Source organism: Gracilinanus agilis, chromosome 2 (genome assembly GCF_016433145.1).
Source record: "Gracilinanus agilis isolate LMUSP501 chromosome 2, AgileGrace, whole genome shotgun sequence".
Taxonomy (NCBI): Eukaryota; Metazoa; Chordata; class Mammalia; order Didelphimorphia; family Didelphidae; genus Gracilinanus; species Gracilinanus agilis.
The window spans coordinates 185,802,064-185,829,852 of record NC_058131.1 but is presented as its reverse complement, the minus strand read 5'-3'; the positions used below and the strand labels follow the sequence as shown (position 1 = coordinate 185,829,852).

General features: G+C 36.5%; 1 protein-coding gene across 1 annotated transcript in view; it reads left to right on the top strand.

The window, feature by feature from the left end:
* The first annotated feature begins 20,656 nt into the window (after positions 1 to 20,656).
* Positions 20,657 to 27,789, top strand: part of AGPAT5 (1-acylglycerol-3-phosphate O-acyltransferase 5) — a 64,063-nt gene continuing 56,930 nt past the window's right edge. Inside the window, exon 1 of the mRNA XM_044660915.1 lies at positions 20,657 to 21,367. Coding sequence (XP_044516850.1) covers positions 21,146 to 21,367 — 222 coding nt within the window. The 5' untranslated portion in view covers positions 20,657 to 21,145. The remainder of the gene's footprint in view (positions 21,368 to 27,789) is intronic.

Here is a 27,789-nt window from a genome sequence, read left to right as displayed (position 1 = left end):
TTCTTTCCAAGGTACTATGACTGTGTATAATAGCAAATTCTAATTTCCTAAATAAAATAATTCCCACATATCACTTCAACATTTTCAGAGTTAGACTTAGTCTTTCCTTAGGCATTTCCTTGGGCATTCCTTAAAGCTCCCTCTTTTGAAGAGTTTTCTCCTTCACACTTTGATATTGTCACTAGGCACCAGATACCTTTCCTTTTGCCCTATAGCAACTTCCATACCATCAAAATTTTTCTTCTCTCCTATTGTGGAGGACTCACTAAAAACTTCTGGTCTTTAACTATCTTGTTTCTCAGCCATTCCTAAAGACTCAGCCCTAGATCAGTCTACCTTGCCACTAGACTCCTGTAAATTGTGGGTCTATCAGAAAAAACAAAACAAAACTAAACAACACACAAACACATCTGCCCAAGGATGCCCTACAGCCCAGGTGGAAAGGACACTACCAAGTTCTCTTGACTAGACTCCTCCATTGAAACGCTGAAGTGAATTGACAATGAGACATGTTTCAACTAAAGAGGACTCCAACCCCTGAGCAGACAGTCCAGCCCACTGCTGGTGATTTTAAGCTCTGTCTGACCAGGAAAAAAGATAATAGCAGTAGTAGACCACTTCCCCAAGACCCAGGATGTGGACTGAGATGTCATTGGGACCACAGTTCAGCAGTGCATAGAACTATGCATAGTGCAAAGAACTTTTTCTTGACCAAAATGGGAGGAATATCAAATGGAGTTATCAGAAAGGGTCACCTTGACCTCACTGACACCTCATGGTTGAAACAGGTCTTGTGATATTTCTGAAAACAAGATACTTGAAGCCCTTTGATCTGATCATGTTAGTTACATCTGGAGCCCTTTGATCTAACTAGAGCAGTGGTTCCCAAACTTTTTTGGCCTACTGCCCCCTTTCCAGAAAAAATATTACTTAGCCCCCTGGAAATTAATTTTTAAAAATTTTAATAGCAATTCATATGAAAGATAAATGCACCTGTGGCTATCACTGCCTACCCTGGATCACTGCAGCACCCACCAGGGAACAGTGGCACCCACTTTGGGAATCTATGAACTAGATGTTAATCACTCCTACCTGTTGAAATATATTTAAATTCTCCCCCTTCTGACCCTCTTTGGTCATTCTTGCACTCTGATGCTCTGTGATGACCCTGAATATAGTTCCTTTAACTGATTACTAATTAAAGACCCTTATTGTTGCCTCATTGGTAGTTCCCCTTATTTCATGTTGAGATATGTGTGCATGTGTGTGTCTGTGTATGTATAAAACAATTGCAGAGTGCTATTGTAAGGAAAATACTTTGTAATATTAAAGTGTTAGTCGTTCAGTAAGCCAGGGAAGTTAGGAGGAAAAGATGAAAGTAAGGCATGAAGGTCTGGGTGGTATAGGGAGTATTAGGTGCAAGGTGCATTGTCCCTGGATCACAAAATATTTGACAGACAGTATAAGGATACTGCAATGGAAGGAAAGGAGCCAAGTTGTAATGGCCTTCAAATGCCAAATAAGTCATCAAATACTAAGTGATTATTATGTGTCAGGTACTATGTTAAGCACTGATATGAAGAAAGACAAAAAAACAAAACAAACAAAAAAGCCCAGGGTTTTTATTTTTAATCACCAAGGTTACATGAAGTCACTGGAGTTTAGTAAGTAATAACACAGACTTACGCGTTAGGAAAATCACATAGGTAGCTAGAGAATGGATTATAGTAGGGAGAACCCTGAGGCAGGTAAACTAGGCTGCTGAAATAAGTCTAAAAGCAATGAGGGTCTGTACTTAAAAGGATAGCCTCACCAGTTTCTAGGAGATATCCATGAGACAGACTGTGAAGGCAGAAAGTGCATAAATGTAAATTACCTTAAAAACTTCAAAGTTCCTCCTTGCACTATATATTTCAGGAGTACCACAATCAAACATGTAATATTAAATTCAGTTGAAGAATTCCCACTGAGATAGATATAGCTAGGGAAAGAATCATTATTCTGGCAGAAGCATAGTGAATTTATAAGATAAGAAGAAAAAAGAGCCAAAAGGTTAGGTTTGCCAATATTTTATACAAAGAAGAAGGAATAAAAAGATGAGTATGGGTTTCCCCAAGAAAAATTAAGAATTTAATATAGTAGAAGTGGGAGAGTAGGCAGAGATTAAAGAAGTGATATATGACAAAGTGACATAGCATGGTAAAAGAATGGGAAGATATTTCAAATGTAGTAAAATTTGACGTACTTGAAGTGATAATAGATTGTTATGGTTATAAAGGTGGAATATTCTGATGGATCTGTGATTTCATCAGCATTTCTTCTTCCCCACTAGCCATCTTTCTCTCTCTCATCTGATATAGTTTTTGTCCATGACATTCTTTCAGTGCTCTATTTGTGGAACTACTCAATGCACTTGTTCTTTTAACATTTATGTTAGTATAATACTTACGCTTGTTCCTTTTTTTCTTGTTCTATAATATACAACCAATCCTTTTCTGGTCATGTTTGTTCTTAACACTGTATTCTACACCATTTCTCTCATGCAAGTTAATTGTTGGCAATATGTCACAGTGGCCTTTTATCACTCAGCATGTAGTTCCAATGCCTATTGTGATTTAATGTCATATATAAAACTTTTGATATAAAGGCTGGAAGGGAATTGGAAGTATTATACAATTCAGGGAAAATAAAAACATTTTTCAAAAGTCTAGATTAAAGGAAAAATTTTTAACCTAGATTTTAAGTTTGGATGACAATAATTATATTATTGTAGTAATACCAAATCAAAGAAGACAGGTTTATAATCCCTTATAAATACAATAAACAAAAAGGATTGCAGCTAGAGATTAGTGTTTCTAAAATGCTTGAACAGTTTGTGAGGTATAGCAATCCATGTGTAATTCTATCCAAATGAAGATTTCACAAAGACAGGCTAATAAAATAGGTTGTAAGTCAAGGCGAAGGATGCATTTAGAATTATCTGAACAGATAAAATAACATCATAGTATGTGACTATTGATAAACTGCAGCAGAAAGGAAAAGCAAATCTCCTGGGAATTCATTAGCATTGTTATGATTCTATGGAGACTATATATTAACTTATAATTATTTATTAAATAATAAAAAGTGAGCCAGAGAAAGAAAATGCACCAGTCATGTGTGTGGCCAGCAGCAATCTTACCCTCCTCCTGCCTTGTACTGGCCCTAGCCCTGAGCCTGACTTCACACTTACTCACAGTCTGGGATTCCAAGAAAAAAGAGACCCTACTTCCTCCCATTACTCCAATTTATGCTTTTTATGATGTGCTTTTCCTAAGCCTCTTTGACTGGAGGACTCCAACCTCACTCTGGACAAGAGGCAGGTCTTCCAGATGATGGGAGTCTTTGACATTTAGAATGGCCACACAAGACACACATACACACACACACTCTTTTCTCTGCCTGACTTTGCCTAACTTACTTAGTTGCTTTACTATCCAAAAGCTTATTTAAAGATAACAAAGAACTTGTCTCCACCCTCATTCAGTAAAGAGGGAAGAAGCACATTGTAGCCTCAATTTTAAGATTAAACTTTTTTCCCCTTTAAAAACTAAAGATTATCTTTGGGTACCAAAAGGGTATAGATTAATATTAAATTTCCATAACCCACACTCTGATTCATTGAGGATACATATTAGTCTCCCCAGTGAATCATTCCACATGATATCTATATATTTCAGGACTGCCTCACCAGAAAACAGAAGGGCCCACAGATATTATACATTTCATAGAGGCTGTATGAGTTTAATATAAGTTATACCCCCCCCCTCCCTTATTCCATGTGAAAACTCATTTTTGGTTGGTATCAGCCCCACTCTTTGACTGGGCATCACGTGGCTACCTAGCTGTTTAGAAGGAGTTCGCTTAAGTCCCTGAAGGACTTGTGGCATGTTGGAAAGACAGGGCTCGGACCTGGCCTGAGATTAAATCTGTCCAACGAAGAGTCCTTGAGGAGTGGTGAAAACTGGCCTTATAAGAAAGGGCACAGAACAAATCTGGCCTCAGCCACTTCTCACCTGTGTGACCATGGGCAAACCACTTGACCCCCATTGCCTACCGTTACCACTCTTCTGCCTTGGAGCCAATACACAGTATTGACTCCAAGACTGAAGGTAAGGGTTAAAAAAAAAAAAAGGCACAGAAGGAGAGTGGTCTCTTTTTTGGCCATAGGACTTTTTGCACAGAAGCTGAACTCTTGCTATTGGCAATCACTTTGGCTGATGAAATGAGACAGCATGAAAAAATAGAGATTAATTAGGCATGGCCAAGTAATTATGTGATTTCTTTCTCTATATATATAACCTTTACTAATAAATAATTATAAATTAATATACAGCCTCCAGAGAACTTTAATCCTAACAGGATCTAATTATATTTGGGTGTTTCTTAACATATAAAAAATGACTGAGAGATGCATTGACAAGAAGCCATGCTGGGAAATTACTCTTTTCTGACACAAGGATTTTACAAAATAAAATATCAGCACATGGGACGAACAGAAGGGGTTGGATGACCCAACCCCCTGAGTTCAGTTCATTATATCCCAAGGCTCACTCAAAGTCTTATGATGTAGTATCTGGTTTCTGGGGGCATCTTCTATTGCTTTCATCTTTTTAAGTCATCTAGAATAATGATGGTCCTTATAACATTTTCTCTAGAAGATCTGTTTTCCTGGTCTAGATCACTGATAATATCTTCCCCTAAAATTACTTTTAAAAAATCTTAGTACAAAGAACCTATGAATCTTTAGGATTGCTTCACATCCCCTATACTCCTCCCTCCACCAAAGAAGGATGAGATACTGTCAAAGAGCTAATCCTTTACACAAGCACACACATAATTTGGTAGTAACACAAAAGAGTTCTAAAATGGTGTATATTTTACACCAATATTAGACCTAGTATGGGATATACATATATGGCTAGGTCAATTATTTTAAAATTCATTAAATAAGTCATCCAAATAAAACATAAATCATCTTTCACCCAAATAAGGGGAAAATATCAAAAAATTATAAGTCCTTGACACGTATCTACCTTCTAGCAGAGATAGCTTAAATCCTATAAGCATGTAGGTTAGGAGAAATAATATTGCAATTACCTGCCATTGGCCATGACTAAAGAAAGTTGCCATTACAAAGAAAAGGACAGAAGTATGACAATGGAAAATGTGTCTGATGTCTAGTCCATACACAAAATATTGATAACTAACTCTTCAGTACTAAATATCAGGTATAATTCCATAAACTCAAATAGAAAATCACACTTAAAACTAACAAAACAAAAAATGAAAATCAAAGAAGTATCATTTTCCAAAACCCTTTCAACAATGTAACAGTTAAACATTTGTATTAAAAAAAAGATTGATTACTTAAAAGTTAAGTGTACTTGATCTCTAACCTTGCCATGATACTCAGTATGCATATACATGTTTTTCTCTTGGTAAAAATTTGGTATAGTCTTTAATACAGTAATTATTAAGGCAAAGTCTGAAAAGGATAATAATTACTAAATTTTAAAAGGTCCATCTGGCCACAACTGCTAACAGACTAGTATTCTGTAGTTGAGGCTCCACCACGTGCCATCAGATGCAAAATGCAAAATAAAACATTTTAATTACATGCTAAATCCATGCTATTTTCCCAAGTGGCATTAAGTCTCACAGCAGTTCACCCAATCATGCACATTATCTCTCAGAAGCATTGTTTTTCTCCAAATATTAGTTCCTGAATTAGTCTTTGTTGGGAGTTCTCCATGTAACAAGTTGATTACCTCAGAGCAGTGCTTCTATTAATTAATAACTAACTAGCATTAATGAAATAATGACACCAAAGTACAAGAGTAATGATGCTTGTAGCTCTGATAAGCCTAAGAAAACTCATAAAGCATCTATTATGTTCATCTAAGAAATACTTATTAAACAATGGGGTTTGCTATTATATATGATTTTTAACTTATGCAAAGGTTCCAAAACATACTGCTCATAGTAAAATGAAGTCTCACAATAGTAAATTTTCATACCATTTGATATTCTACTATTATATATCCTCAAGAGTTCATATATAGATAAAGATCTATTAATACTGAGACATATCTATATCTATATCAGCACATTGTGTAGTAGCAAAACCCAGAAACAAATGAGAGGATCATCATAGAGAATGATGAAAAATAGTAGAATATAAATAAAATATTATTGTACTTACATAACAATGAACATGATGAATAATGTTCGAGTAAGTCGAGAAGTAAGTCGAGAAGCAGACTTACATGAACTGATATAGAATAATAAGTAGAATCATGAAAACAGTATTAAGCACAATGACCACCAAAACATAAATTGAAAGAATGACTATAAAACAAACAAAAGTGAATGCTACACAATATAAGGCAAAGGTTTACTCCAAAGAATATATATGAAAAAGGTACTTTCCTTCCCACCCTTAGAAGTTGGGAGAGGCAAGTGTCTTTTCATACCCAGGTATCCCTTTTCACATTGTATCTTTCCCCATTTATATATAGAGGGTCAGCATAAGAAATTAAATGAGAATTTGAGGGAAGCATTGCCAATGCTGCAGATCACATGTGAAGGCCAGCAGATGATATAGAAAAAGTTTAGAAACTCAGAAATGCATAAAATATATGTACAGTATTGCGTAATATAAACATATTTTATCTTTTTATACTATAAATATATACAGTTTCTTTTTTAAAGTTTAAATAAGTAAAAAGTTAAAGTTTGCAAAAAGAACAGCAGATGATACCCAAAGGCTAGATATGTAGATACTTTAAGAGTATAGAAACTCATAAATGTATAAAATGTATGGACTCATGCATAATATTACCTGCACAGTACATATTTTATGGTTTAATAATATAAGTAGCTACACATTTTTTCTTTAAATTAAATTTGTTGTAAAAGAAATCTAGTTTTACATACTGGTTCAGAGATAAAATTAAAAATACTATATTTATGGCAATATATCCTGTGACATCTTGTGGTGATTAAAAAATTTTACATGGATTTTCCAGTTCGTGGGTGTGTCATGTCCCCAAGCAAGATGCAGAAGGGCTACCTTTATATTCTTTTGGTAGTGTGCAGGTGGAAAATTTGCCACACCTGAGATACATTCCAGCATCCTTTTAAGTACATCCTCATTTGATGTACAGAGGCTTGGGAGATAAATTTGGCTGAGCACCACGCTATAGGGCTCTTTTTGGGTTTTGCTTTGGTAAAGTGCTGCAGGTGTGAGTCTCAGACTCTCTTTGCTCTGCTCACTTGATTAAATCCTAAAGAGTCCTTTTCTTTTCCCTTTCTTTTTGATTATTATTAAAATCCTATAGGGGCAGCTGGGTAGCTCAGTGGAGTGAGAGTCAGGCCTAGAGACAGGAGGTCCTAGGTTCAAACCCGGCCTCAGCCACTTCCCAGCTGTGTGACCCTGGGCAAGTCACTTGACCCCCATTGCCCACCCTTACCAATCTTCCACCTATGAGACAATACACCAAAGTACAAGGGTTTAAAAAAAATCCTATATATTTTAAATACTAGGAGTATTTATTCATTTTTACTCCTACAGTAGTAGATCTTTGTGGAAGATTTATGAAAAGAAATGGACAAAAGTTGCACAGAATGTGTAAGGCTGGATGAATAGTAATCTCTTATCTTTGGAAGGGCTTTCCATATGGATCATCATCACAGTTTTATTTAGGCATTGCAATCATCAATAATTCTTCCATTAAAACCTCCTCATGTGTCTCTTCTTGGCATGGAAGTAACTGTGGTTTCTTGAAGGCTGTAAATGTGTAATGCAAGCTCTGGAAGAATTTTGCTAGGTTGATAAGCTTTCTGGTACAGCTTCATTGATGTATTATACCAGGTCAATTTAAGACCAAACTAAGACTGGAAAGACTAACCACAATCAATAAATAACAAGCACCAGCAAAACAAAGAGAGAAATCAAATAAATTTCTACCATGAGTTTTATATTCTATTGGGAGAAGACTATATATACACAGATAAATAAACACAACACAAATAGAAGGTAAATTGAATGCGATAGGAGCTGTTAAGGAAAAACCTTATACAGGAAGAAGCATTTGAGCTCAGATTTGAAGAAAACTATAAATATTGATAGAACAGCAAGAAGGCCAGTTCTGCTGAACTATATAATGAATGTAAAGGGGAGTAATATTTAATAAGCCTGGGAAAATAGGTTAGAGTAAGATTATCAAGGGCTTTAAATGCCAAAGTAGGTTGTTATGATCCTCAATGAAAAGTAGAAAGTAGAAAATTAACATAATGGGACCTTTGCTTTAGGAATAACACTTTGGCAGCAGTGTGGAGAATGGATTGGAGATGTGAAAGACTTGAGGGATAGGAAGCTATTGCAATAATCTTAGTAAAAGTAATGAGGCCTAAAGAGAAGATGGTGGCTATCTGAGTAGAGAAGAGGGGAAGGATATGGGAGATTTGTGGAATAGGTAGGATATGGAACTGTAAGGAGTTGAGGATGAATCCAAATTTGCAAACCTGAATGACAAAGATGAAATAGAAGATACAATTTTGGTGGGACTTAAATGAAGCCAGGGAAGCCAGAAGGCAGAGCTAAGGCGGGAGGGCATTCCAGGTATGGGGAACAACAAGATAAAATGCTGGGAACTAAGAGATGAAATATCTTATTTGTGGAATAGCACAGAGGCCCATCTCCTTGGATCAAATAATATGCACTAAGGAAAAAAGGGTGTAATAAGATTAGAAAGCTAAAAAAGGGCTAGGTTATGAAGGGCTTTGAATACCAAATAGGGAAATTATGATCCTAGATGCAAAGGGAAAGCCCACTTGAGTTTACTAAGGGTGATAAGGTTTAATCTGCAATGTAGGAAAATTGCTTAAATGGCTGAATGTAAGATAGATCAAATTGGGGAGACCTGAGGCCGACTGACCCATTTGACAGGCTACTGCAATTGCTCAAGCATGAGGTGATGAGGACCTAGGCCAGAATGAAGATCATTGTCAGAGGAGAAAGGTGGCCATATTAGAAAAATTTTATAAAGTGAAATCAATAGACCTTGGTGACAGATTGGATATGAATGGTGACAGTGAGGAGGCAAGATTTACTCCTGTGTTGCAAGCCAAAATAGAATAGGAAGATGGTGTTACCCTTTATAGTAACTGGGAAGGTAGGAGTGGGAGAGAGTTTAGGAGGACAGACAATGAATTCTGTTTTAGACATGCTTAATTTAAGATGTCTACTGGATATCCAGTTCAAGATATCTGAAATCCAGTTGCAGATGCAAGATTGATGGAAGTCAAAGAGTCTGGGCAGGATGGTAGATGTGAAAATTTTCCACATGGCGATGGTAATTGAATCCACTGGAGCTGCTGAGATCATCAAGTGAAGCAAAGGGAGAAAAGAGAAGGGTCTAGGATAGAACACTGGGACTTTGCTAAGTCCTCTGCCACAACCAGTGAGCCTAACGGGAATCAGCGAAGGTACTGCCAGTACTAGAAAGGGTACCCAGGGGGACTGTATCATCATGGGGAGCTAGGTTTCAGTAATAACTATTAGATGTAAGGAACGGGAGAGGAAAAGATTAAGGATAAAGGTAAGTTTGTTTCTCATAGAACAGACATCCAAAGGGCATAGTGGAAGGGCTGGGTGATGTTTGGCTGAAACTTTGGGGTAGAAAGTTTATGGGGATGGCTATAAGGAATCAGATAGTTGGCATGGGGAATTGGGTTTGTGTGAGGACATACTGGGAATTCTGAATCACTGGAATGGGAAGGTGTGAGAATGTTCATTATTGAGTGAAGGACACCACTCCTCTCCCCAAAGGATATTGGAGATCAAGTTGGAAGCAAGTATAGTATGAGATAAGAGGGACATGGTTAACGGCCTTGCTACACTACTTCTCTTCTATTTGAAGAGTTGAGATCGAACAAGAATGGGTGTTAGGAGATAGAAGTCAAACTTGCATAGAAAAAGAAGTCCAATTCCCCACCAACTTTTCTCTTCCTCTTCCCTCCTGGGACAAACATAGCAGATGAAAAGCCTGATGTCAAATGAAAGGATGGTTCTCTTTGCATTAGAAATTCTCCATGTTCTGGGAGGGAGATAGCTGGCAGCAGAAAGGAGAAATGCCTTAAGCTGGCAGAAATGGAATTTGCTGATTTGGGGTGGATAGAAGACACTTGCCCTAGCGTCTTACTGCCCTCTCTCTCAGGAGATATGTCATATCCAGCAGGAGATGGAAGGCACTTGGTCAGAGGAAGTTTTGACTCCTCTTCTACTTGGGGATAATTATGGTACTGAGAAATGGTAAGCCATGTTATTTGTGACCCGTTCCTTGAACCAAGTTGATTCTCTAAATGAAGCTATCAGTAACATAATGAATTTCCAGACTTTAACTACCCATTCCTTGGTTAAAGGCCCAGTTCTTTTTGTGTATACATGTGGCAGAGTGTCATACCATGCTTCCTACAACCTCTACTTTATTATCAACAACTTTCCCTATATCACATATCTTTTCAATAACATTTTTCCATTTTTAGCTTTACCAGAAACTTAACTCTATTAAGTAGATCACATTCATGGAGGCTATTTCTTCTCTTATTCCCCTCACTCACAGGTTTAGAAAGGTATGGGTATATACTCTTTGCTTTTCCTAACCACTGCTTTCAGTCCAGTATTCTTTTACTCACTAAAATTTCTTCAGTAATCTTTCCAATTTTGAAGGACACCTACTTCATTCCACTCTTTCCCCATCCTTGTTGATGTCATCTACAGACTTCAAATCAACAATAGATCATTAAACACTGCAGTGGATGACTCTCCTGACATTACACTGCTTTGACATCAAGCACCAGTACAAATGTTTCTGCTCCTAAACTGCACAATCCACAACCATCTAATAACACTGTTGTCAGAGCAATGGTCAATTCAATGTTGATCTGTGTTATTTGTAACCAACAAGTATTTTTCCTTATTATCTCTTTGAGGTACAAACCCAACAATAGTTTTGTTTGGATCAAAGGGTAGGCAGTCTTTTAAAGCCCTTTGAGCATAATTCCAAATTGCTTTCCAAAATGGTTGGATCAATTCACAACTCCACCAGCAATGTATTAGCATCCTGATTTTCACACATTCCCTCCAACATTTATTATTTTCCTTTGCTGTCATATCAACCAATCTGCTAGGTGTGAGGTGGTACCCCAGAGTTGTTTTGATTGGCATTTCTCTAATCAGGAGGGATTTAGAACACTTTTTCCATGTGATTATTGATAGTTTTGATTTCCATTTGTCAATTGGGGAATAGATTGATTTTTTTGTAAATTTGACTTGCTTCCTTATATATTTGGAAAATTAAACCTTTGTCAGAGAGTTTTGTTATAAAATTTTTTCCCAGTTTGTTGCTTTCCTTCTAATTGTGGTCACATTGGCTTTGTTTGTACAAAACCTTTTAAATTTAATATATTCAAAATCTTTTATTTTACATTTTGTAAAGTTCTATATCTCTTACGTGGTCTTAAATTCCTTCCTTTCCCATAAATCTGACAAGTATATTTTTCTATGTTCACATTTATCCATTTTGAATTTATTTTGGTATAGGATATGAGATGTTGATCTAAACCTACATTTTCCCATACTGTTTTCCAATTTTCCCAACAGTTTTTGCCAAATAGTGAGTTCTTGTCCCAAAAGCTGGGATCTTTGGGTCATTTACCCCATGTCTATTCCACTAATGCACCCTTTTATCTCTTATCCTGTACCATATTGTTTTAATGCTCACTGCTTTATAGTACAGTTTAAGATCTGGTACTGCTAGGCCACCACCCTTCACTTTTTTTTTTCATTATTTCCCTTGATAGTCTTGATCTTTTGTTCTTCCAGATGAATTTTGTTATAGTTTTTTCCTAATTCTATAAAAAAAAGTTTCTTGGTAGTTTGATAGCACTGAATAAGTAAATTAATTTGGGTAGGATTGTCATTTTTATTATATAATTTCATCCTACTCACATGCAATTAATGTTTTTCCAGTTATTTAGATCTAGTTTTAACTTTTTGAAAAGTGTTTGGTAGCTGTGTTCATATAATTTCTGTGTTTGTCTTGACAAATAGGTTCCTAAATATTTTATATTATTTAGGGTGATTTTAAATGGAGTTTCTCTTTCTAATTATTTCTGCTGGGTTATATATATATAGAAATATATAGAAATGCTGATGATTTATGTGGGTTTATTTTGTACCCTGCAACTTTGCTAAAGTTGCTGATTATTTCCACTTCTTTTTAAGTTGATTTTCTGGGGTTCTTTAAATATACCATCATGTCATTTGGAAAGAGTGATAGTTTAGTTTAGTTTCCTCATTGCCTACTTTAACCCCTACAATTTCTTTTTCTTCTCTAATTGCTACCACTAGTGTTCCTAGTACAATATTAAATAATAGAAGTGATAACCGGCTTCCTTACTTCACTCCTGATCTTATTGGGAAAGCTTCTAACATCCTCATTGCAGATGATACTTGCTGATGGTTTTAAATATATACTGTTTATTATTTTGAGGAAAGGTCCAGCTATTTCTATACTTTCTAGTGTTTTCAATAAGAAAGGGTGTTTTATTTTGTCAAAGGTTGTGAAATTAGAATCTGTTACCCTAAAAACTATGATTCTCAGCAAAACTATGATCCCCAGCAAAAACTACAATTCCCAGAACCCCACTCACTTCCTGTTATTATGTGTTGACATAGACAGGGCATAAATTGGGTGGAGTCTGTGTCTAGCTCTTTTTTTCCTTCCTGCTGGGGGCTTTGGTGGAGTGGGCATTTTGAGCAGGTTGAAAACTTAGTCACATGTTTCTATTTTGTCAGATAACAAACTTTATAAAGTATAAATACTTGAAGTATTGGACATTAATTTAAATCTTACATTTTATGGCGACCAGAAGTGGGGTTCAGATACCCTTAATTCTCTGAGTAGATTAGTTTGAAAAGAAACCATGTTTCTTCTGCCACAGCTTTTTGCCCTGCCACCCCACACTCCCCTTGCCTCCCTCCCCCCCACCCCCACCAGGGAACTCTTTTTGGAGCTGCCGCCTGTTGCTGGTGATTTTGCCTCCTCCTGCTAACTCCCTGGCTGCCTGCTTCCACTTGTTCCTGCTGCTGCTGACTGGAGCCACTCTCCAGGGCCTTGGAAAATATAAATCCTTCTTTCCCTTGCATTGCCAATAGCTGAGTGCTTGCTCGCTGCTTGCCTTGGAAGCCTGGGTATGTTTCCCTTAGGCAATCCCTCTTAACTCCCTGCCAATGTGTCAGGGAAAGCAAGCTGTTCCCTAGTGTTTTACCCCTAGGGGGAAGGGGAAGGAAGGTTACTCTTCTAAACAGGAAATAGAATTGCAAACATGGCCTGCTCTAGGAAAGAGCAGTGTATTACCTATCTCAAACAGCTCCCAGTTTTAGGATGTTTTTTTCTTACTACCATTCCTGGGTGCATTGATCCTTGCGATTAGCTTGCCTGAGATTCAGGGGGGAGATTCATCTCCCTACACTTCCTTGCCATTCTGGCCTGCCTAATCTCTACAATACATCTAATATGGGATTCCTCTACACTATGTTCAGCTCGGAATTCTGCCTCACTATGGGAGATCCCAAAGGTGTGACAAAAGGAACCTAAATGGATAATAATCCTGGGGAGGGGAAGGAACCTTAAAGAGTCTGGAGCTGAAATTTTTAAGCCTTTTCAGACTCCATTGTTTTATGGAAGTCTCTGAATTGGAATTGGAAAAAAGGACTCTTGAATTCAGGGCCTATATCCTGTCACATATATAGTATTTGCTGATTGCTTGCTTTAAGATTTTATTTTGTTTGTTAAGTTCTGTTATACTATGTCATTTTTAAGTTACTGTGTTTTGACAATTAGCTATATATATTATATACATACTCTTTACTTGTACCTCCCCATATGACTGGACTGGAGAAAATACCTTTGAGTTGTTTGTAACAAGAGGTAAGGGGCCATTTAGTAGCTAAAGTGAAGTTCTAAAGCACTACTCCTCTCCTCCACATTAAAATAGATGAGACATAAGAAAGACATCCCTTTTAGAGCTGTTACAATTCCATGCCAAAGGAGGGAGAAAACCCAGGAGGTTGGTTACCCCATGATGGGTTATAGTCTTATAAAGTTTTCCTAAGGGGCATGGTGCCCCTAAATGGTCCCCAAGAGGGAGCATTTAAATAGTGGATCTGTGTGTTTGTCAATACCTTCCTCAGAGAGGACTATATAATTGTCATTAAATTCTAATTTTATAAAAGTTAAGAAACTTGCTACCTCCAAGAATCCAGAAAGTGAACTGCTTGGAAAAGGTGCCATGGAGATGCCTGCAGAAACCTAACACTGCACTGAAAGATCCAGAATGAACTTTGGGTTGTAGTGAAATTGATCTGTGGGGGTTGTAACATTTATTTTGTATGAATATTCTTATGCTGAAGGGGACTGCCTCCTTATTGGCTTTTTTTCAATATGCCTAGCAACTATTGATTTTGTTCTCTTTCCCTTTTATCCCCAAATTATTGTAATTTATAAATTGGTTATGTTTACAAGATCCATTGGGGAGACTAGTCTTCCAAAGGATCTCAAGGGGGATTGTGAAATTAGAATCTGTTACCCTAAAAACTATGATTCCCAACAAAACTACGATCCCCAGCAAAAACTACAATTTCCAGAACCCCACTCACTTCCTGTTGTTATGTGCTGAGGTAGGACATAAATTGGGTGGAGTTCTGTTTCTAGCTCTCTTTTTCCTTATTGTTGGGGGCTTTGGTAGAGAGGGCATTTTGAGCAGGTAGAAAACTTAGTCACATGGCTCTATTTTGTCAGATAATAAACTTTATAAAATATAAATACTTGAAGTATTGGACATTAATTTAAATCTGACAAGGCTTTTTCTGCATCTATTGGATAATCATATGATTTCTGTTGGTTTGGTTATTGATATGGCCAATTATGTGGATGGTTTTCCTAATATTAAACCATCCTTGCATTTCTGGTATAAATCCCACCTGGTCATAATGAATAATCCTTGTGATAACTTGATGTAGTCTTTTTTTTTAAACCCTTAACTTCTGTGTATTGACTTATAGGTGGAAGATTGGCAAGGGTAGGCAATGGGGGTCAAGTGACTTGCCCAGGGTCACACAGCTGGGAAGTGTCTGAGGCCGTGATGTAGTCTTTTTGCTAGTATTTTATTTAAGATTTTTATATCTATGTTCATTAATGTGATAATGAAATTAAATCTGCCCTGTCCATCTTTAGATTTAATCACCAAAGGTGAGAACATCCCCACTTAATTCACAAGTTAGAAGGTCTGTGACCCACATCCACCTGTGATTGGACAGGTAAACTAAGAGGAAAGCACAGGAAGTGATGCAAAAGAAGCCCCTTTAAAAGGGAGTGACAACTTCCTGTGAGCTCTCTTGTTCGTGACTTGGACCCGGAGGAGTGCTGGACCTGGGACCCTGAGACCTTGGTGAGACTGTTCTTAAATCTTTTCCTCCAAATTACATGTAGTGAGCATAAAACTAAATCTTCCTGGATTTCTCTGAAGGAACTCTCTTTACAAGAGGAACTGTATGACTGAAGCTTTTGCTTCATTCAGCCACGGTCTTCAGGCCTCGGGCCTAGGCCTGAGGACTAGTTAGATCTGCTTGGGCTAAACCAGGGACTGGAGTGAATTATTTAGTGTGTCAGGTTAATTATCTTACCTTATCCTCTCTCTAATTGTCTTACTCTCTCTCTCTCTCTCTGTTTTCATTTGTATATAAACTTCCATAAAAGTCATTTTGACTTGAGGCTATTTTTTAATTGAGGATTGATAATTATTCAATTCCCTAGCGACCAAACCTTTTAATATTCACCCAACCAAAACCCCTTTTTACCCCTTACATTGAGGAGATTGGTCTGTAGTTTTCTTTCTCTGTTTTTGGTCTGTCTGGCTTTGGAATCAGTACCATGATTGTATCATAAAAAGAATTTGGTAAGACTCCTTCTTTACTTATTTTGTCAGAGAGTTTGTGTAGTATTGGGATTAGTTGTTCTTTAAATTTTGATAGAATTAACTTGTGAATCCATCTGGTCCTTGGGATTTTTTCTTAGGGGGTTCCTTGAAGGCTTGTTCAATTTCCTTTTCTGAGATGGATTGCTTAAGTATTCTATTTCCTCTTTTGTTAATCAAGGCAATTTATATTTTTATAAACATTCACCTGTTTCACCTAGATTGTCATATTTATTGCCATAAAATTGGGTAAAATAGCTCTTAATAATTACCTTAACTTCCTCTTCATTAGAGGTGAGATCGCCCTTTTCATTTTTGATAGTTAATTTGATTCTCTTCTTTTTTTATTATATTAACTAGTACTTTATCTACTTTATTTGTTTTTTCAAAGTACCAGCTCCTAGTCTTATTTATTAGTTTAATAGTTCTTTTACTTTCAATTTTATTAATTTCTCCTTTGATTTTCAGGATTTTCAATTTAGTTTTTATCTGGGATTTTTAATTTATTCTTTTTCTAGTTTTTTAAGTTATATGACCAATTGATTGATCTTCTCCCTCTCTAATTTGTTGACACAGGCACTCAGCAATATAAAATTTCTCCTGCGTACTAAGCTTTGGTTGTATCCCATATATTTTGATATATTGTCTCCTTGTTGTCATTCTCTTTGATGAAATCAGTGATTGTTTCTATGATTTGTTCTTTGACCCACCAATTTTGAAGAATTATATTATTTAGTTTCCAATTAATTTTAAATTTGCCTTTCTATGAGCCCCTATTAATTTTGATTTTTAATGCATTATGATCTGAAAAAAATTACATTTATTTCTGCTTTCCTACATTTGTTTGCCATGTTTTTATGACCTAGTACATGATCAATCTTTGCATATATACCATGTACTGCAGAAAAGAAGGTATATTCCTTTTACCCCTATTTGATTTTTCCCAGATATCTATTATCTCTAATTTTCCTAACATTTAATTCACAATTGCTACCGTTGTCTTCTTTGCCTCAGTTAAAGCCCAACAGATTCTCCTCCAGCCTCTTATCTTTACCCTATGTATTTCTACCTGCCTCAAAAGTGTTTCTTGTAGACAACATGTGGTAGGATTCTGGTTTTTAATCCATTCTGCTATCTGCTTCCTTTTTATGGGGAAGTTCATCCCATTCACATTCACAGTTATGATTGCCCTCTGTGTATTCCCCTTCCTTTTGACTTCCTCCTTTAATCCTACTTTTTCTCTTTTCCCTCTTACCTGACCCTCAAATATTTCACTTTTAGTCAGTCTCCTCCCTTTCCTTTCCCTTATATTATTTCCCTTCCCATCACCTTTTCTTATTATCATCTCTTACTATAGGGCCTATTGAATGCCCCACCCCAACCTCTCCCTCTCTTGTATTACTCCCCTCCCCATCATCCTGATTCTTATTACCCTTCTACTTCTCTATAGGGCAAGATACAATTCTTTACCCCAATGGATCTGACTGTTCTTTCCTCTCTGGGTCAAATTCCAGTGAGCCAACCTCTTTGGAAATTAATTTTAAATTGAATTGGAATTAATTGGAGTCCTAAAATTTAAAAAATGGTATTAACTAAAAAATTTGCCACTCTGAATACTTGGAAAAATAAGTAAATTTTTTTAGAAAGTAATAAAATCAGACAATTATTAAAAGGCCTTTACAATGTTTTAACTTAAATGACTTGATTTTTCATTTTGCATCTGAATTTATTAACTAAGTCAATACAACAGTTTGCTAAATGACAGCCAGTATATTATTTGGTAGATGAGTTATGAAAGAGTTAAAAAGTGTTATATGAAAACTGATTTTGGCAGATATTAATCTAGGAACTTTTACTAGTGATTTGGAATCAAAGATGCAAAGTCCCCTTCAGAGATCTCCTGTGAATGAAGACTATTCTAGAATATCCAAGAGAAGATAACCAGGGACCAGTTGGGGACATCTAGGACTCCAAATGTGCTGATTAAATATTGACATCAAGTTATTAGGATATAAGAAGATTTGATGTTAATATCTACTCTATTGTTCTGGCCTTTTGTTTCCTAGTATTTATGTTTAAGTTTTCTTGGATACCTTGGTGATATGTAAATGTCTCTCATTGAAATTAATCCATCACAAGCCTTCTAAGCAGTTTGATTTTTTACTATGATATTAAAGGAATGGAAGGAATTAGGACATCAAGTGTTTAATTGTGGGAACTATGAAAACCACTGAGTCTATCTTGTCACTCAGTTCTGTAGCTACCTTTGTTCCCTTTCTATTCAATTATGGGTCTAGTCCAAATTTTGTCATATAAGAAAAGTTTATTTAGAAGTGGGAACTGGAAGAAAACTTTATTGTGCTATTTGAAACTGAATGACTGGGAAACTGGACCACCTGTACTTGTGTTGAGACACTTAACCAAGGATTTAAGTTAAAGATTTTTTTTTTCATAATTGTACATCTCTCACACTCCTGCTACCTTACTGCCAGCATCAGTTATTGAAGAGTCAAATAACTCTATCAAGAAATTACTGTGTAATGCTTTTTAGAGGGTGTATTAATTCCTAGGAAGTATCTAGATGAGACTATTCTACAAAATGCTAATTACTCCAGGTTTACTGCTAACTCATGCCTAAGGGCAAGTTGAACTTAAGCTGTTATGAGAGCCCATGAATTTGCTGCTGGCCACAAACCTGAGGCCTCTCTTCAGGAATGGACTGTCAATTCTGGAGAAGACCTCAGCGTTCATTTTAAATGGGTCCAGAAGCAGATAGCATCTTGAGATGACTGCCCTTTCAGAAAATGGGACATGGCCTGAGTATATAGATACATTGATCACCAGTTACTCTGGAGTTTTTCTTTGGTCCTCACTTTCCTAATTTTCTTTTACTGTCTACCTTTTAATTATTGCTCTGCAATCTTGTCAATATGATTAACAAAAATTATGTTTCAACAAATCATGCCTCCTTGGCCAATGACAGGCTCTATGACTATTTTGGTCAAAAGCTAAGAATGTCAAAATATTACTGAAACTATATATTTTCTATGATCTACCTTACTATACAGATGCATTGGACACAAAGTAAGCCTATAATAAGCCAATTAAGAGATTGTTGTAAGCCAGTGCTCACTCTTAGACTCTTTTTTGGTGTTCCCTGGCTAGCCTTGCTGACCTAGCTGTCCATCACAAACTCTTACCTGAAGCAGCATAAATTGGCTTAAACCCATCTTCTGGTCAGCCATTGCTACCCAGCATCTTAAAACATTCTGCTTCTGTGTACCACCTGTCCCTAGAAGAGACTGCTCATTTTCTACACCCAACGCCTTGCCATACTCATTCTTATGATTTGAAAACATAAATTGTTTTAAGCCCTCTCCAGCTATGGGGTGTCTGTTTCAGAATCTTCAGCTTGTATGTCTAAACATTCCCTTTTAATAAATGATCTTTTTAACACAACTAAGATTCTTCCATATTTGAGAGGTGGGTTTTTCCACGGTTTTCAAGGTCTTTCTGTTTCTTCCACTTTTTTTCTCCAATCTACCCTTCACATAGTTTCCAGAATAATATCTGATGGTCACATTAGTCACTCAAATTCAAAAATGTTCAGTAGGTTCTACAATTATCTGATTAAAGGTCAGACTTCTTTGTCTGATGCTACCCTGCTTTTCTAGCATTCTCTCATATAACCCTCTATAATCTATGTTTCAGCAAAACAGGAAAGTTTACAAACAACTGCATATTACAAGTACAGTATCCCTCATCAATGTATTACTAATATTAGAGAAGAATTAAGTCTATAAAAATTCCTTAAATTCCGTACACGCTGCACTTCATCTCTGCTTTTGTCATCTCTGTTCTCTAGGCCTGGAATGATAGCCTTTGCTTAATTAAATTCCCTACCTTTAAAAGTCCAACTCAAATGCCAACTATTTTCAGCGCGCCTTCAGTGACTCTCCTTCTGTAAGAACCCTTTTCAGACTTCACAAAGCACATTTTTGCATCTCTTGCACTTATTACATACCTACCCAAGGGCAGGTATGTATTATCCTTGCTACTAAACTGAAAGGCTGTAAATAATCTTATATAAATTTTGTATCACCCCCAGCACTCCCTACAAAGTTCTGCAACGAATAGAAGCACAATGACAGGAATAAATTCTTGTCTGCTGAAGGTACTTCTGTCCTGCGACAGAACCTGGAGTCATCAAAAGTAACAGGAAAGCTCGTTACCCAGAAGAAATAATTTTCCCGATATACCTTCTCCTTTCCCAACAGATTTTTCTTTTTTCTTTCTAGCCCCTTTGATTCCTTCTTCTTTTTAATCCTGGTCTACACCCAAATTCACTCAGGTCATCGCCTTTTCATCTCCACCTACTCCTAGCCTAAGCAGAAAATTTCCCCAGGCTAGCAGTGGGGATTACCAGCCAGCCCGACGCATGCGCTCTCTGGCCGTCTGAAGCCATGAGAGGCACAGTGCACAGTGCACAGTTGGTTGCCCTCCAACCAGCGGCGCAGGCTCCGCCAATCAGAGTCCACCTTGTTGTCCAGATTGCCCCTCCCCCTCCTACGCTCAGGTTTGGCAGTATGGTGTCAGAAGAGGGTCATGAAACATAAATCCTGAGGTAACTGGAGCCGAAGGCTTTTGCAGCCTGGGCTGGGGTCCTGGTGCACTCATTGCTCTAAGCCTCCGTGTCTCCGTCCCTTGGGAAGCAGATAGAGTCGTGGGAGCCGAGCTCCAAATCTGAGAATAATCTGCCTGCTGGCCAGCAGGGCAGCCCGTGCGGCTGAGGGGCTGCGGCCCCGGCGGCGGTGGTAGAGGTGGTGGTAGTGAGAGTGAGAGTGAGAGTGGTAGAATTACTGGTAGAGGTAGAGTTAGCGAAGGAGAAGGAGGCTGCGACGGCGGCGGGGGGCTCCGCTGCTCGCTGTTCCGGAGCGGGCAGAAGGGGACCGGGAAGCTTGAAGCTAGGATTCCCTGGCCGCGTGGAGGAAGCGAAGAAAGAGAGGCAGCAGCAGGAGGCCGGGTCGCAGTGCCGCGAGAGAGCGAGAGTCAGAGCAGGAAGATGCTGCTGTCCCTGGTGCTCCACACGTACTCCATGCGCTATGTCCTCCCAGCCGCTGTCATGCTGGGTACGGCCCCCACCTATATCCTGGCCTGGCTGGGCTGGCGTCTTTTCTCTTTATTCGTGCCGGGAGCACGCCTCTATCGGGAGGTGGATGATCGCTTCTACACCATCTACCAGAGCATGGTGCTCTTCTTCTTCGAAAACTACACTGGCGTCCAGGTGAGCACCCGCCCCTTCCTCGTCCTTCCGGCCCCCCTCCTCCTGTTCCCAGTGCCCACTTTTCTGCTCCAAGTTAACTCCAATCCACCCTCCACCCCGCCTCCCTAGGGCCTCTGGCTGACCCTGGACTGAGGAGCAAGAGGTTGACTCTACTGATCTTACACGTGGTGGAGACAGAGGCTGGACCCGTAATGTGTGGAACGATTGTAATTTCTGGGCCCTAGTTTCTCTGTGAAGACGTTGGAAAAGGTCCCTTCTATCTCACACTCCATCCTTTTTGATGCTTTTGGCCCGACTGGCCCCAGGATACGTGCCTCCAGTCCTGGAACCAAAATTTAGCAGACATAGATTATACTTGAAAGTTGGAAAAGATTCTCAACAGAAGTCCCAGTTCTATATATAACCTGTCCAGAGACTCTTGGGGTACCTTAAGGAAGTCCCACTGTTTTACTACCTAGGTGAAAGTGCTCACCACAGAAAGGAAGTGCTTCTGTGTTTGTCTTACTTATAAAAGGGGAACCCAAGAAATGATTTTCTCACTCCCACAAAATATTGAGAAGAGCTTTTTAGTAGAACCTTGTGAATATAAATCCTTGTAAATATAAGTGGTGCATGTAAATTAACTTCTGACATTTTGTCATAGGTGAGAACTGCCAATTATTCAGACATGTTTATCTCAAATTCTGGAATGTATCTCTTGTTTCTTCCTAAAGGTGGTCTGTAAAATGAATGTTTCCTTTTTCAACTTTTATAGTCAAAAACCTGGATTCTTCTCCAGGATTAGTCATCTATGGATGAAGGAATTAGTTTTTCATTTGGCCAGTCTTTTAAAAGATATGTGATTAAAAAAAAAACAAAAACTAATCACAGAATGGTCATCTTTAACCTTCATATTTAGAGTTAAAATACAAATATATACCCAGGTATAGAATATATGATAGGGTGAAGCATTAGGATGTATCGGGAACTCTAACCTTAACTTCAATTTCAGCTTCTATATATTTATTTATTTATTTATTTATATTTTACCAATTGCACATCATAAATTTACACACAAGGTTTCCTGAGTTATATGATCAAACTTATCTACCTCCCTCCCTCCCTTCCCTTCCCTTCCTCCTCCTCGTGCTGACAGGCGATCTGATCAGGGTAATACATTTGTTATCATCAGCTGTAGTGTTTTTATGCAAAAAAAGTTCTGATTTTTTTCTCCCCAGTTTTTATATTTTGGAACATAGAGGCAGCCTTTATTTACTACTACTTTTTTTTTTTGAGGTTTATAGTGTGGAGAGTTTAGACTTTAATTTTAAATGCTGCATATATATTGTTTAGTCTTCTATATGTAGTTGGAAAATTATTTTAACCCATTTTTACTGACTGGAGTAGTTTATATCTAAAAAAGGAAGTGGTGAAATGTGGATTAGAATTCTCATGTTGACTTGTTTGCCTAGTTTTTTTTGTTTTCACTTTGAGAATAGCTCTTTCCACACAACATTCAATTACTGATGAAATGAAATGAAACTGCTAATTTCCTTTAAAGTTTTTTCTAAAGCTGGATCAAAAAGGAAAGAGAGTTTGATGAGAGATTGAAGAGAGATTAGGAAGAAAGAGAAATAGAAGCCAATGGAAGCTAACCTCTATCTAACCAAATAGTTAAGTCCAAGGCAAAGAGAGAAGGATTGTTTCAGGCTGTTCTATTAAATGACTTTAAAAATAGATCTTATTAAAAATTGTGCTTAGATGGCCATTTGACATGTCCTTGTATTTCAGTTTATGCACCACTTATTCTAAACTTAGGATTCTCTAGACTAAAGTATGGTTTTGCTATAGTAAATAAAAAAGATTGTCAGATAACTTTACCACAAAATAACCAGTAATAGTTGGATAAAAAGAAAATTTAAAAATGACTAGTTATCTTCTGTATTCTTGTCCTTTCTCTTAGATATTTCTACTTAAGGAAGTTTTAAAACTGTAAAAATTTTATTTACCCTTATATTCACTATTTTGAAGAGTTCTATTTTGGAGTTTCTTTAACATAATTATTAAATAGACATTAATAGTATTACAAGAAATAGTACAGTAAAACTTCATTTATTGTATCCAAATCAGAATTTGTGAACATTTTAGGTGTAGTTTTGATAGAATTCAAGAAATAATAAAAAAATCTGTAATAATTTTAGACTACTCCTGAAATGAAATCCAGTTTGCTAGTGTATTTAATTTTCCTAGTAAATAATTTCCCCCCAAGTTCAGTATTCCTGAGGAAAATACTTTGATGATTTAATCAATAACAATTTTTAAATTTTATTTGGATAAATACTAATTAAAAGTCTATATTGTAAAAAATCAAATTATTCAGTTCAATAAAGTACATAAATTTTGAAAGAGAAAAAGTCTGGTAGACTATGATTCAAGTCCCCATTGATATATAATGGTTTTTCTTACCCTGGGCAAGTCACTTAACTTTATAAATTCTAGAACAAATCTGCATTTGTAAAGGGAATTTTTTTCATGAAGAGCTCCCACATTAGCAAAATTATAGGTCCAGAATAAAAAGATTGTGAAAGACATTTAGTACATTCTTAACCCTTACTGGGACATATTTTTAACTTCATTTCAGTTATTCATAATTGAGAGCCATAATTATATAAAAAAACTTATAATTCTTTCTCCCACTAATTTAAGCTTACTTTCATCTTTTCAACTTCCTTTCCTATTAACTATTTTGAAATGTCAAGATTTGCTGTATAGTTTAAAGTATTCTAGATCTTTTAATGTCCATATTGCTAACAGGATTGAAAATGCGATTTTGTGCAAAATTTATTACCTCTTGGCAAAACAACTCAAAAGTTATAAATAAGTCTTACTGATGGTGGATAGGATAGGTAAATGGCTAGCATAACAGCTGGTAATGCCTTATATTTGTATAGTACTTTACAAAAGAACTTTCACTTCAATCCCTATTTTTAGATGCTATATGCCCACCAGTAAAATAGTTAAGACCAACCTTATGTGATTCTATCATTCTAAAGGAATAATTTGTGAAATTGCCTAACTTTATATACTGTTTTGCACTGCTATAGTGCTTTTTAATACTACAATACCTTAATTTGTAAATGTAAACTGATATCCAATGTTTTCATACCAACCTTTTGCGTTTAAGTATTTCAAGAATTTTTTTACATTTAATTTTCATTTAATTTTTTCTTAATTGTAAATTTAAAATTTTAGCATTCTTTTTTTAAAATGTTAAATTCCAAATTCTCTCCCTCTCTTAAGTCCCCTCTCCTTGAAAAGGCAAGCAATTTGTATAGATTTTACACATGCAGTTCAAGAACATTTAAGTCTAATGTTATGGTAGAGATGATTAGTGACTTACTGGTCTCATAGCTAATATGTTAGAGAATAAATGAATGAAAAAGCACTAAAATAATTCTTAATAGCTACCAAACACAGTGCTGAGTTTTGTGGATACAAATTACAAAATGAGACAATCTCTTTCTTTGAGGAACTGTAATAGTTTTATTGTATTAATGAGAGGAGAATAATGACCTTATTTTAGTTTGAAATGGCGAATGGATCCATGTGAAGTAGATTAATAATAGCTAACATTTATAAAGTTCCTGTTATGTGCCAGGCACTTTCCAAATATCTCATCTGCTACTGTTATTATTATTATTCCAAATTTTACAGATGAAGAAACTGAGGCAGGTAGAAATTTATTAATTTTCCCGTAGTCACAAAGCCTAGTAAGTGTTGGAGGCGCGGGATTCACATTTGGATCTTCGTGATAGAAGTGCTTGCTACATTATTGTGCCACCTAGCTGTCTATAAAAGACTGACATGCTCTTTACAAGTTCAATGAACTAATAAGGGATGGAATAAGGACTTAAATTTTTTTTTCCTTTTTGGATATGAAGAGTTATAAAATAGGTGACTCTATGGCATAGTTAAAAAGTGATACAATAATTAAAAAAACACACACACACACAAAACACCATGAGAGTCAGAAGACTTTGGATTTATCTTCTTTGATTTCTCACCCCCTGCTATTCCAGGGATAATCCTTGTTTAGTAATATTAAGCATATCAGTTGGCACATAATTCCACACACTAATATACTGAATTTAGGTCATTATCTGTTTTCTTTATTTTTTTTCTTTACCAGTTTAGTTCACATTTGTAAAAGTGATTGCCATTTATTACCATATATTTTTTAAAAATTATAAAATAAGGTCATTTAGATCCAAATATAGACCTGGATTCCCTCATAGCTAACATTATTTTGGTAAAAAGCATTTCCTGATTGTGTTCTGTGAAATAAGGGGAATGTGGGAGGGAAATTTGCAGTGTCCAGAGGATACTTTCTAAGTCTGAGATCTCTGTGAAAGAGGTGCCTCTCTAACAGTATTTCAAGTTTTTCATTTCTATCCTCCATTTTCAGTCTAATCATGAATGAACCTTTTCTTCAAATACCTTAAATGGAAGAGGAAAAAGGATGTATTATTAGTTAGATAATTCATTTTTCCTTTCCATTGGTAGTTTTTAAATGATCCTATTATGAAATTTAAAAATTTAATTCCTTTTACCTTCCCTCAACTATTTTTTTAACTTTTAAGAAATTCTTTTTTATTCATTTTTAGATAGTGATCCTCTCCTTTTCACCAAATATTCTTGACCTATTTTTTCCATATTATTCATTTTTATAAAACCAAACTCCAAATCCTATACTCATATAAACAAGTGATGAATCATATATTTTCTTTTTCATTTCTGCTTCTACAGTTCTTTCTCTTGATGTGGATAACATTCTTGTAAATCCCTCAGGATTGTCCTGGATCATTGCATTGCTATTAGTAGCAAAGTCACTTACATTTGATCATCCCACAATGTTTCAGTTACTGTGTATAATGTTCTCCTGGTTCTACTTATTTCACTCCACATCAGTTCATGTAGAAAAGTCTTTCTAGTTCTTATAGAAATCCATTCTTATAGCACAATAGTATTTCATCATCATCATATACCACGATTTATTCAGCTATTCCCCAATTGAGGGACAACCCCTCATTTTCCAATTTTTTTGCCACCACAAAAAATGCAGTTATAAATATTTTTGTACAAACAGATCCTTTCCCATTTTTTTTTTTTACCCTTAACTTCTATGTATTGGCTCATAGGTGGAAGAGTGGTAAGGGTGGGCAATGGGGGTCAAGTGACTTGCCCAGGGTCACACAGCTGGGAAGTGTCTGAGGCCAGATTTGAACCTAGGACCTCCCGTCTCTAGGCCTGACTCTCAATCCACTGAGCTACCCAGCTGCCCCCCTTTCCCATTTTTTAAAAATATTTCTTTGAGATATAAACCCAGTAGGGGTACTGCTGGATCAAAGGGCATGCAAAAGACCTTTGGGCATGATTTCAAATTGCCTTCCAGAGTGGCTGGATCAATTCGCAATTCCACCAGCAGTGCATTAGTGTCCCAATTTTGTCACATCCCCTCCAACATTTATTATTTTCCTTTCTGTCACCTCTGTGAGGTGTAAGGTAGACCACAGAGTTGTTTTGATTTGCATTTCTCTAATCAGGAGGGATTTAGAACATTTTTTCATATGATTGTTGATAGTTTTGATTTCTTCATCTGAAAACTGCCTGTTCATATCCCTTGACCATTTGTCTTGTGGGGAGTGATTTGATTTCTTGACCTGTTTTTAAGCTTAAAGGCTCAACTTGAATGCTGTCGCCTATAGGACATCTTTCCTGATCTCTCCCTAAGAAATATTACTTTTAATATTATTTGTATTTATCTTTGTTTTCATTCTTTCTCGAGAATTGAAAAGGCAGGTTTTTTAAAAAAGTAAAAAAAAAAAGAAAGGCAAATTCCTTTGAAGGCATGGGACTATTTCCATTTTGTTTTCTTACGTCATGTAAGTTTCATAGATGTGCAAAACTCTTAGCTAGGAACTTACTCTGTTCATACATATGAATAAGCTAGTCTTAGAGTTTAGTTTAAGCCTGGTCTTAGACACTTAGCTGTGTAACCATGGGTAAATCACTTAACATCTTGACTGCCTTAATTTCCCCATTTATAAAATGAAGATCACAATATCACCTATTCACAGTTGTGAGGTTCAGATGAGATAATGTTTGTAAATCATTTAGCATAGTGCCTGGCATATAATGGGTAAGTGTTTGATACATACTTATTTCTTTCTCTTTCTCCTTAGGGACACCAAAGAGATTAAGTGACTTTCCCCAGGAACACATAACTAGTATGTTATCAGAGGCAGGACTTAGTCTTCTTAACTCAAAGTCAGACTGTTTTCACTAGGCCATGTTCCCTCTTGTCTCTCAAAATGGCCTCCCAAATATCTTTTTACCATAAAATTAAACTATTCAGATAATTATGGTTAGTTTTGTATAGTGGT